At 36.6% G+C, this 12,616-nt stretch overlaps 1 protein-coding gene across 2 annotated transcripts in view; it reads left to right on the top strand.

Moving 5' to 3' along the window:
• adam22 (ADAM metallopeptidase domain 22) overlaps positions 1-12,616 on the top strand; it is a 90,692-nt gene that overhangs the window by 33,947 nt on the left and 44,129 nt on the right. For both annotated transcript variants that reach the window (XM_059340304.1, XM_059340302.1), the window contains exon 6: positions 3,435-3,501. In XM_059340304.1, coding sequence (XP_059196287.1) covers positions 3,435-3,501 — 67 coding nt within the window. The remainder of the gene's footprint in view (positions 1-3,434; positions 3,502-12,616) is intronic.

The following is a 12,616-nucleotide window of genomic DNA, read 5'->3' as shown; positions in this document are numbered from 1 at the left end:
ACACTGCACGCAAAATAATGAAAAGTAGGGCATGAATTAATCAAACCCAAACGAGGTGAAAGTGTTGCACATGCAGTGTACGGCCTCATACATTGGACAGAGTTGGATATAATGTGACACACAAGATTAACTAGCTTTCCTGCAGGTTTTTCATTCCTGATGTCCTTAATGTGGAAAGAAATACACAAGCTGGCATTATAAAGGAGAAAGAGACACACCCATAGTATTCCCTATGCGCACCAATTTGTGTGTTTGTGCGTACGTGTGTGTTTGTGAGAAAGAGAGTGAGGGAGTTAAGGGAGTGCACAGTGGTGTCGAGGGGTTAGACATTAGGGGGAGAGTGTTTCCCTTATGCTGAGTCAGGTATTTACCATAATATACATCCTCTCTCTCTTCTCTCTCTCTCTCTGTCTGTCACACACACACACACACACACACACACACACACACACACACACATACACACATTCTTGTACTTCTTTGTGAGGACCCTCACTGTAATAGTGAATTCCCTTGAAAAGTTGTAATAGTTTGGGATTTTTCATTAGTTTTAGTTTTATTTTCATTGTGATTTTTTGTTTTCAAATTCAATTAGTTTTAATTAGTTTTTAGAGTGAGTTTGCCAGTTTTAGTTTAGTAGTTATGTTTTTGAAATGCTTTAGTTTTAGTTGAGTTTTTCTTAGTTGCAGTTTTTTGTAATGGGGTATTTGTTGGGTGGGAGATTAAAAGAGGTCACAGTAAATTTTGCCTTCATTTCCTTTGTCTTATCCATCTTCATTACGTATGAAAAAAGTTGACAATGACGAAAACGAAGGACATTTTCACTATAATTTTAGTTAGTTTTAGTTCGTTTTGTAACCACACAATACAGTTTCAGTTAATTTTTTAAACTCTCATTTTTGAGAGGACCGGCCAAAATGTCCTCACTTTGCAAAAATGTCCCCACTCTGTTGGTTAAAAACATGTTCTGGTCCTCACTATGTAGGAAGTACAAGAACACACACACACACACACACACACACACACACACACACACACAGAAACTTTACCCTGGAATACAATAGGGTATAACTGTATACTGCAGGATAGTGCTCTCAGCAGACAGTTAACCATTGACTCAGGTCCACTATGATCTATATTTATCACTGAAATCTAAAACCTCATACTGATTAGGAAATTATCAGCTTTCTCATTTCCCAGAAAGCTTTAAACGTTAAGCGAGTTGAAATGTGCTTTTGATTCACAACAACAAAGGGCTGCTTTCTTCTTCTTCTTCTTCTCTTCTTCTTTTCTTCTTCTTTCTGGGAAAGTTTGGATGAGTCATTTGTTTTTGAATATTAAAACTGGAGTATGGTACTTTTGTCCAGCTGGTCGCAAACTGTGTTTTTCTGCTGGTTTTTAGAGTTTTTTAGTAGAAAACAGCTGCCTGGTGCGGCCGAAAACCTCACCAGGAGAGTGATGAGAGTAAAAACAACAAAACAATGTCGCTCAATCCTGATTGGTGCAGAATTCTATGACTTCTTCACACAAATTGTGTGTTCATGAAGGATACGAATACGAAAACTTTATTATCCACTGAGTGGAAATTCCTCTTTGGTTTGACCAAAGACATGTCTCAAAACAAACAGAATAAATAGTAAAACAATAAAGAAAAACATTTCAAGAATAGAAAAATATAAAATAGCCTACAGCAATAACTACTTCACACATCACCCATTCAAGTACAAAATTTCATAAAAGCACACCACAGTACAAATCAAATTTACAAATGTAGGTCTAGGACCTGCCTTATTATTATTATTATTATTATTATTATTATAATTATTATTATTTTTTTTATTTATTTTTTACGAATTTCATCACAAATATGATTTCAGGTTCTTTAAAGTACAGAAAGTAATGGAAGAATTGTGAATTTTCTCAGTGTTTAGTTCTGGTTGCCAAGAATTGTATAGGAAAGGTAGTTAAAATTAGCATCACATGTTTTTTTTAATGAACTGCAATCAGGGTTACATGTTACATTTTGCTCCATAGTGATACACTTTTTTATTTACAATACTTAAACTTAAAGTTTTCAATTTCCCAATGATAATACATGGAAAGGACATACAAAACAATGCAGGGGAAATAAAACAATAGAAAGAAAACAAGCAGAACAAAAAGGTTGAAAGCTATATACACTGATCTGTGTTTTTTCATGTGTGTGTAATCTGCTGTAAGGTCAATGTTGGATCTGGACAAAACGTGCGTTGAAGGTGATTTCTGTGTGTTGAAGGCCAGAAAGAGGTATTAAAAAATGTCCGTTGGAAGAGAAAGACAGACTGTGTGCTCCTGTAGTGTTTTTTTTTACCATCATGACTTTTACAGTTTGACCGCACCAATCCCCTAAAAGCTTCAGATAAAGTTAATTATCGGATGACGTCCATTTTTGTGACCATGCGCAGAGACGAGAAGACCTTCATCCAGCTGCTAAATGAGAAATTGATCTCTGACTTTTTAAAGTGATTGCTTTGTCACAATGATGTGTGGTTGTCATGGCCTCTTTCTCTCATACCTTTATGTGGTGAATGTACAGTTATGGAAAAAATTATTAGACTTTTTCTTCAATTTCTCGTTCATTTTAATGCCTTGTGCAACTAAAGGTACATGTGTTTGGACAAATATAATGATAACAAACCAAAAATAGCTCATAAGAGTTTAATTCAAGAACTGATATCTAGCAATTTTCTATAGTTTTCTTGATAATGATTATTGGTTATTATAAAGGAAAAACCATGGAAAATGGCTAGAAAATTAAAGAAAATTAAACTAAATTAGCTCTTATCAGCTATTTTTGTTGTTATCATTATATTTTCCAAACACTTTAGTTGTAACAGGCATTAAAATGAACAAGAAATTGAAGAAAACAAAAGATGGTCTCATATTTTTTTTCCATGACTGTATTTAGAGTGTTTAAGTGCATGTAAAGTCGTTATATTTTTCACACAGATTTTCTGTTAAATTGTACCCCTTTCAAGGGCGTCATAGTGATCACAGCTTGTGGTCAGCCAGTTCAAACTCTCCGTTATTGTTCGAGAGATAAAATCCTTAAGTGACCTTTAAGTTATGCTGTGTGTGAGGAATCTCAGATATGATTGGATGACCTTTTGTTTCGCATTACCCTCCACCCCTCCTAAGCTGTACATATGCCAAATGGAGCAGGACAGCAGAAGATTCTGTCCAAAACTGCAGCGTGTAGGAGTGCATTACAGCTATTATTCTGACAAATGCTCCAATAATACAATAAAAACCCTTGGGCGAGCACTGGGCAAAATGGCTAATCTATCACACTGATGGCTGAGGAGGAGTTGAATTCAGATGCATTATTCCATTTAGTGATGAATAAAACAACAGCGACTGGTAGTGATATGTGCTCTCCTCTCTCTTCCTTTCAGTGGGATGTTTTTTGATGGCAATCACACCTACATGATTGAACCTGGAGGACAACAGGGCAGCAGCAATGTAAGTACTCTCTACACTAAATTGTATGTACTTTGTAGGAGCTGGTGATGGCTCCTCTCTGGGGGGGTTTATCAATTTCCCTTCTTCCATCTTTTCATGTCCAGCTGCCTCTCAGCGCTGTTGTTACATCATTTTGTTTCCATACTAAACATAGTTACCCTTGAAGGTCCTGATGTCTTTAACCACCTAACAGCAACATCCATGGCTGACATCCAGCTGATGCCTGCCTGTGTGTCATATAGCTCTCTCTCTTCCTCTGTGTCCTGTCTACAGCAATATTATCCCATCAAGTAAAGGGAAAAATGCTATAGCAGATAGAAGTAATTTAACGTGACATCACAACATAAGACACGCCCCTCCACTGGCGTCAAGTACGTGGCTTTTTGCACTTATATGCACATCAGACATTTTTTTTTATATTTGTTTATTTTTAACTATTCATGTTGGAAAATTAGAAGATACTGTCATGGAAAAAAATGATTAGACCACTTTTTTTCTTCAATTTCTTGTTCATTTTAATGCCTGATATCTAGCTATTTTCCATGGTTTTCTTGATAATAACCAAAATCATTATCAAGAAAACCATGGAAAATGGCTAGATATCAGCTCTTAAATGAAACTCTTATGAGCTATTTTTTATTGTTATCACTATATGTGTCCAAACTAAGTTGTACCAGGCATTAAAATTACTACTAACACACACAAACAAATTTAATCGGCTCCTTTAACCTGAAACATTGCATTTTTTCTCATAAATTGTGCAGAACTACTTTGTTGGCTGACAAACACTACATCCCCCTACAGTTTGTGAGAATATCAGTATCAGTATCAATATCAGTTTGTTGCATGGAGAAACCTGCAGATTGTACAAGATCTAAACGATTTCTTGTCACGATTAGTTCATTTCCCTGCAAATGTCTGTGTGGAAAGCACTGGGAATGAAAATGGTTTGGGGTTTTTTTAGGCAGTTTTAGTCAAGTTTGCATCCATACTATGAGTAACTTGTTATTTGTGTATTTGGATAATTTCATAACTAAAATTTGTGGATCTATATTCAAATCTTCCCCACACGTTTTAAGTGTAGCTCCTGACTGGGAATCATTTTGCTACAGGACTGTGCAGCACATGATAACTGGTGAGGACAGTTTTCCGGGTATTACAGGATTCATTCTGGGGTCAGTGATTGTCCTGAGAGGAGGTTGAAACAAAACCGGAATCAGTTACAGATCACACACTACTTTTTCTAACGAACTGTGAGTGTGGCCCGCAGGTCTCAGGACGGAGAGATTTGCTGGGGCACAAAGCCAGCAGAAAAGCCTTCAGCCAATTAGATAATAACAATTATACGGGCATTATAGTCTGGAACGAAAGGACAGATCTGAGATTGTCTAAAACCGCCTTGAGCATGAGAGTGAAAGAACGAGCCGCTGATACTGTGTGTGTGTCCTTTCTGCTCTAATTAAAACGTCCAGAAGAAGTGTGTGTCTGGTGTTAATCAGTGAGGGACGAAAGAAGACAAGAAAGGACAGGTCAGGGATTTGTGTTTGTGTTTGTGTCCATACGTGTGTATGTGTGTGTGTGTGTGTGTGTGTGTGTGTGTGTGTGTGTGTTCTTGTACTTCCTACATAGTGAGGACCAGGACGCATTTTTAACCAACAGAGTGAGGACATTTTTGCAAAGTGAGGACATTTCGGCCGGTCCTCACTTCTTTAAAGGCTTTTTTTAGATTTCAGACTTTGTTTTAAGGGTTAAAGGTTACATGATAATGATAATTAACTGAAACTGTATTGTGTAGTTACAAAACTAACTAAAATTATAGTGAAAATGTCTTTCATTTTCCTCTTTCTCAACTTTTTTCATACATAATGAAGATGGATCAGACAAAGGAAATAAAGGCAAATTTTTTTTTACTGTGACCTCTTTTAATCTCCCACCCAACAAATACCCCATTACAAAACACTAAAACTAGTAAAAACTCAACTATAACCAAAGCATTTAAAAAAATAAGAATTAACTGAATTTGAAAACAAAAATTCACAACGAAATTAAAACTAAAACTAATGAAAAATCCCAAACTATTATAACCTTGATGGGGAATTCACTGTTCCAATGAGGGTCCTCACAAAGATAGAAGTACAAGAATGTGTGTGTGTGTGTGTGTGTGTGTGTGTGTGTGTGTGTTTGTAGAAGTGTGTATATGCACTAATGGGTGTTGGTTGTGGCGTCCTGGCCCACAGAGCTACTTAAGATTCATTCCCATATGACAGGTTTAGTGGCAACAGTGTTGGAGGAGTGGATAGGAGAGGGAAAAAAGTGGATGGAAGGATGTAAAGAGAAAAATGTAGGGCTGAAAAGAAGGGATGAGAATGAAGCAGGCGGAGAGAAGGAGGTGTAACTGAGCAAAAAAACACATTAGGGAAGAAATTTGAAGTTAAAGCAGAGTATTTTATGAATGTGAAAGACTGATAAAATAAGAGACAGCAGAGAAAGAATGAGAAACAATACTGCTTCAACCCACTGGGTTTGATTTCACATGTCAAGACTCTCTCCTCCCTCCACTTCTTTTTTGACTCCCTGCTTTTCTTGCCTCTTCTTCGTCTCCTCTCTGCCTCCGTCATTCCTCTCCAGACTGAATTATTTAAGTGATGAGAGAGAGAGAGAAAGAGAGAGAGAGAGAGAGAGAGAGAGAGAGAGAGAGAGAGAGAGAGAGATCTTAACGCAGAATATTGCAGCAGCTCTCGTCTTCAGAGGGACAGTAACTTGGTAGCCTTTTTTTGGTCTTCGCAGGCACTGTGACGTAAAATGCACATAAAAATCAGAAGAGATTCTCCACTAGTTTAGTTTCTATATTTATCTCATGCTGAACATTTTGCCAAAAACACTGCTGCATATTAAATATTACAAATACAGCAAGACAATTTATGGTTGCAAATCACAATGTCTACATGTTTAAATGCAGGACTTTGATATGCAGTATAGTATTTTAATATAATATTATACAAATAATACTTTACTAAATGTATCAGAATAATAATATCTAATATAATATCACACATAATATCTATGTGTGTTTAAAGTAAAGCTGCAACACTTAGTTGATTAATAAATTGGTCCATCAATGCATAAAAAAAAAAAAACGTCTTAGTTTACTTTACTCTGGAATGTGAGAATTTGTGCTTCATCATACATTATGATAAACTGAATAGCTTTGGATTTTCTGACTGTTGATCGTTTAAAACACATTTAAAGACATTTGAAGACCTTTGTGTTCTGGGAAATTATACAGGCATTTTTACATACATATTTTCTGACATTTTATTGACAAAATGATCAATCAAGAAAATAACGGGCAGATTAATCGATATAGAGAGTAATCATTCATTTGCAGAGTTTAGAGTGTATTTGTTATCTTTTGATATTCTATGCAGTTTTGTGTGTAAAATGTAATTTAGCTTTGGCAAAAATGTAATTTGAGTATCCATGCAAATAAAGCTGTTTTAAATAGAATTCAACTGATATTACAGCTGTTGCTCAAGTGGTGCATCACAATGAATTAGAATATCATAGAAAGTTTATTTATGTCAGTAATTCAATTAAAAAAAATGGAAATAACACATTATATAGATCCATTACACACAGAATGAAACATTTCATGTCTTATTTTATTGAATTTCTTCTTATAATAATGATTATGGCTTACATTTAATGAAGACCTAAAATTCAGTATCTCAAAAAAAAAAAAAAATATTACAAAAGACAAATTTTAAAAAGTCTGTTTAATATGGAAATGTTGGCCTCTGAAAAGAATGTCTATATGCACTCAATAAGTGGTTGGGGCTATTTGACTTAAACTACTTGTAGCAGCACTCCGTTTGGTCTTCCTTCTTACAGTTTTTCTCAGTCGCTTTGGTACAATTCTCAAATCATCCTCGACATTTGCAAAACAGTAAGTGCATTTCTCAAAACAATTTGTACAAATAGCAAAACACCATGGATGACCTGCAAAAGCCAATCTCTTGCTCAAAATCCTTAGTTCATCTCTCAAAACTAAATATCCGTGTCAATGAACATGTCAGTGCATCAGAATGACAAGTCCTTGTGTCATTGTGTACGGATAAGACAGTCAAATTGCTTAGTCATGTTGTCAATATAACAGTGTACTCTGGAGGGATGTTCTGATGTAAACTATGGCTAAAGTTTTGATGACAATTATTGTAAATTGTAGGTTACACCTTAGTGTATGTGGAGTTTGAAAGAGACTGGACAAGATTCACATTTACGCTTTTATTTTTTTCCTGATAAAGAAAAGAAAAGACAGCACTGCATTCGGGTGTGAAAAGGGGCCCTCTGCCACCCCTGTGAAGCTGTCTTGCAGTCCTATGTGGAAGACATATAGTAATGCAAAACACAAAATTGAGTAAGATAAAATGTCACTGTTTACATAAAGTATACTAAATGAATATTGTAAAATGCAAGTGGAATACTGTAATATTGTATGAAGCATTACAGAAAGTATACAGTATTACAGTACAGTGCCTATTGTTAGATTACATACCGGTTCTGTTGACGAAAAGTCTGAATGATTGAGGATACAGTTGTCCTCCCAACATTTGGCTGCACCCTTCGACCAGCCTCGGCCATTGTAAGCCCATGATTGACAACATGGTCTACAAGTGTGGCTCTTATTTCATCAGGAACACGCATATGTCCTCGGCCTCTTCTGCCTCTTCCTCTATTTTGCCTCCTAAGTCCTCCGCCACGCAGCCTCACTCCTCTTCTTCTTCTTCTCGCTGGCTGTTGACCCCGTCCAATTCCTTGTCCGTCCATTTTCAGAAATTGTAACACTGTGTTGTGCTCCGGCTATATACGTATATACATGCCAGTTGATTGATTCGTTTGAGAAAGTCAAGATTCACCTGGGAGCAATTTACCAATTCAGGGCAGACTTAGAAAAAAAGTCTCATGGAAATGTATAGAAATATGCTTGACATGTTATGACAACGTGTTCAACCATTTTGCATGTAAAGACTTATGCTATGAACTAATGCCTAAATGTTGTGGGTGGTGAGACTATTCAACAGAGACCCATGATAATACATTTTGATCAACATGACATAAGCAATTGATAATGTAGGAAACAGAAGAGAATTGTACATAATCATTTGCATGGATGTACCAAAGCATTTGCAACTTGCTCAAAGAAATGAGAAACTGCTCTTTTGATGTGCACAAGTGACACAATGATGTGAAGATTGAACAGGTAGTTTTGAGAATTTCAGTTCTGATCTGAGAAATGTACCAAAGCGACTGAGAAAAACTGTAACTGCGCCACTTCTATAGTCAGTCGATAAAAACACTCTTTTTCCACGCGAGCGACGAGACATGACAACTTCTTTGTCTTTTAAAATGTTTACTTAAAAACAACAAAGTAAATTACAAGTCTGACGCACGGTCCAAAGACTGTGTTGCTTCCACCATGTTCTGACTAAAAACGAAACTTAAGATACACAGTCAGTTACCATGGTTACCACTATATAGTGACATCACAATGTAAAATTTAAAGGCATAGAAACATTTTTAACCCTTTAAACATTTCTAATTGTATATTTTAAACTAACATACTCTTAGCATTGCATGAATTACAATGAGATTATTATCATTCATTTTTAACTGTTTTTAACTTGAATTATTATTGATGAACTGGCCCTTATTGGCCCTTAGATAGATAGATAGATAGATGGATGGATGGATGGATGGATGGATGGATGGATGGATGGATGGATAGATAGATAGATAGATAGATAGATAGATAGATAGATAGATAGACAGACAGACAGACAGACAGACAGACAGACAGACAGACAGACAGACAGACAGACAGATAGATAGATAGATAGATAGATAGATAGATAGATTACTTTATTCATCCCCGAAGGGAAATTCGGTTTTCACAGAAGTCCGGTATTCAAGTACAATAAAATACAACAGAATAAAATAAAATAAAATAAAATACTGTACTGAGATAGCATAAATAAAAACAACAAAAAAAAAAACACAGAATAGAACAAGGACACTTAAGAAGTTAAAAAAAGAACATCAGTTGGTAGGATGGTTCACAAGATGAAGGTAATTATACTGGTGATATGATGCAACAATGCTGTAGTGACAAGACGGTATATAATAATAATAATAATAATAGTACAGTATATAATATAATATATATACTATAATATGTAATAATAGATAATAAACAATATAAAAATAAATAAAATGAAAAATATAAATAAAGTAATTTACACTACTGGAAATGGACTTTTCCATGATATTCTAATGTATTGAGATGCACATTTGCTCTACCGTTCAGTTTCACCATTTAGATATAAAGTACCAGATCTAAACTGAGCTCAAAGATATCTGCTTCTGTAAATTCTATAGTACATCATTACCTGCACCGTAGTATAAGTACTGACATGTTTTTTGGAAGATATGTGGCACGTCGCCCCATTGCCAGAGTTGGTTTGGCATTTAAGGTGGGGGAATCCTGTCTGCATGACAATGCCGGGGACAGCGCTGCCCTGGAGCCCAGCGTCGGCTGTCAGTTTGTCAGCACTGAGCTGTGGACGTCTTGTCCCTGAGGGCGCCGGTCCACACTGACTGTCTCTCCTCCTCTCCATCTCTGGACTCCTCTCACTATCTCTTTTTCTGTTTCACTCTCAGTCTACGTCTCTCTTTGTCTCTCTGACAGTCTGCTTGGTCTGCAAGTCCTCCTCTCATTTTTGTCACACAGATGTTTGCTGCGAAAACCTAAGTGCTCCTCGTGTATCAACACACACACACGCAGACACACAGAAGAAAGTGTGCTTTGAGCTGATTTTAGAGGGGTCTCTCTTTTTATAGAAGGATGTGTGCTAAAACAACCTCTTATCAGTTAGCAACAGTATTAAATGCAGAGGCTTTGTGCTCCGTTATGCACCGCTAATTCAGGCTGTATGAGCTATCTAAAAAGATGACAGGATGGGTGTGTGTTGAGATAGATAGAGAATCGGCATGACTCCTGTCGGCCATATGGTAAATCCATCTGCCCTTCTTCCACCAAGGCAGAAAAAGTTATACAGGACATTAGCTAAGTGTGTCCTAAACAAGCTGCTCTCGTCACCTTATGCAGCTGAACTGGTTTTAAAGTGTCTTATCACGTTATGTGAATCAGCATGTGAACAAGTAGACTACAGTTGTGAGCAACAGAGAGCAGTGGCGGTTCTACACAGGGGCGTCCAGGGGCCCCTGCCCCTGTGAAGAAGCCCTTGGCCCCTGCTGTGGCCCCTGTGTCAAATTAATAATAAAATGGTCAACGATGAACAATGGGACAATTCTAACCTTTTCTTTGTTCAAACAATATCTCATTGTACACAAAAGAAACCCAGAATGTGAACATTGTATAATAGTTTAACTCTATGGAGTCTTATAGGGCTATTTTGTCCATTTTTGAATCCTTTTCATGTCTTTACATGTCTTTGTAAATCATTTTGTGTCTTTTTGTGTCTTTTTTTGGTAATTTTGTGTCTGTTGTTGTGTCTTTTTTAGTTACTTTGTGTCTTTTTTTTGTCATTTTGTGTCTTTTTCAAGACATTCAAAGATTTTGAATGCTTAAATATCATCTTTGCCATTTTTTCATGTGCTAATGTGCTCCTCTGATTAAACACTGGCCCCTTCTTGGCCTCCACAGTAAAATTGGTCTAGAACCGCCACTGACAGAGAGCTTCAAAAGTAAAGTTCACAGGCTAAGAACGCGATGTACCCGGGCGCTCCGTGGCTGATAAATCTAGCACTTCTCCAGCGTGTAAGTGTCTGCGTGAGTTTGTGCATGTAGACAACTTGGAGTGAGGGTGTGTGATGCTGACTTGCATATGCAGAAAAACACCATATGTTTAGCCTTCTTGTTATTTTGGACACCTTTCCAACCCCACCTGCACCTCAGGGCCCCTGCGGCTGCATCCCGGCAGCTTTGTCTAAGCGCTTTCAGGGAGGACGGAGACAAAGAATCTATGTGCTGTGTTTTATTGATGGTGCAGTGACCACGAGTTCAGTGTTGCAGTACAGGAAAAATAAAGGCAAGCTGTTTAAAAAAAATAAATTGATTAAGTGATTGATCAAGCAACAAAACCAACAACCACTCACCAATCTATTCCACCTTATTTCTACGCAGGATGCTGGCAGGCGCTGTGTTCACACTAGGAAAGGGACAAAGGAAGCACACTCAGAACAAACAGCATGCACAGTAAAAAACATAGATTTTTGACTGCTGTTGATGGACACTATACTCCCACAATAGCAAAAAAAAAAATGGAAGAGCTGAAAATACTATACAGTCATGGAAAAAATATTAGACCACCCTTGTTTTCTCCTTGCTTTCTTGTTCATGTAATGCCTGGCACAACTAAAGGTACATTTCTTTGGACAAATTTAATAATAACAACAAAAATAGCTCATAAGAGTTTAATTTAAGAGCTGATATCTAGCCATTTTCCATGATTTTCTTGATAATGATTTTGGCTATGATCAAGAAAACCATGGAAAATGGCTAGATATCAGCTTTTAAATTAAATTCTTATAAGCTGTTTTTGTTGTTATCATTACATTCGTCCAAAGGAAAGTACCTTTAGTTGTACCAGGCATTAAAATGAACAAGTAATTGAAGAAAACAATGGTCTAATATTTCTTTTTTACATGAGTGTAAAATGTACATTATTTAAAAAGTGTCTCATGAATTAACTCATTTCCCGAATTAAGTACTCATTGCCAGCAAGACGACACTTAATCCACCAGATCTACTTTGTTCGGCATTCATTATTGTTGTCAATAATATAACTCTGTTGTTAAAATGACATTACATTTGGTGAAGACTTTTAGTTTCCACTTATGACCTGGTTCCACCTCCATCAGTGGATGACGGCTCTCTGATGCTGCACAGAGTTGCTAATGCTAGCATGCTAACATGCTCACAAGGAAAATGCAAAAATGCTGATGCTTGTACAATGTGTACCATCTTCATTTAGCATTCATGGTAACATTAGTAATCAGCACGAAACACAAAATCACTGAGGCTGATTTGTTTTGT

Source organism: Centropristis striata, chromosome 8, assembly GCF_030273125.1.
Source record: "Centropristis striata isolate RG_2023a ecotype Rhode Island chromosome 8, C.striata_1.0, whole genome shotgun sequence".
Lineage (NCBI taxonomy): Eukaryota > Metazoa > Chordata > Actinopteri > Perciformes > Serranidae > Centropristis > Centropristis striata.
This window is presented reverse-complemented; position numbering and strand designations above follow the sequence as displayed.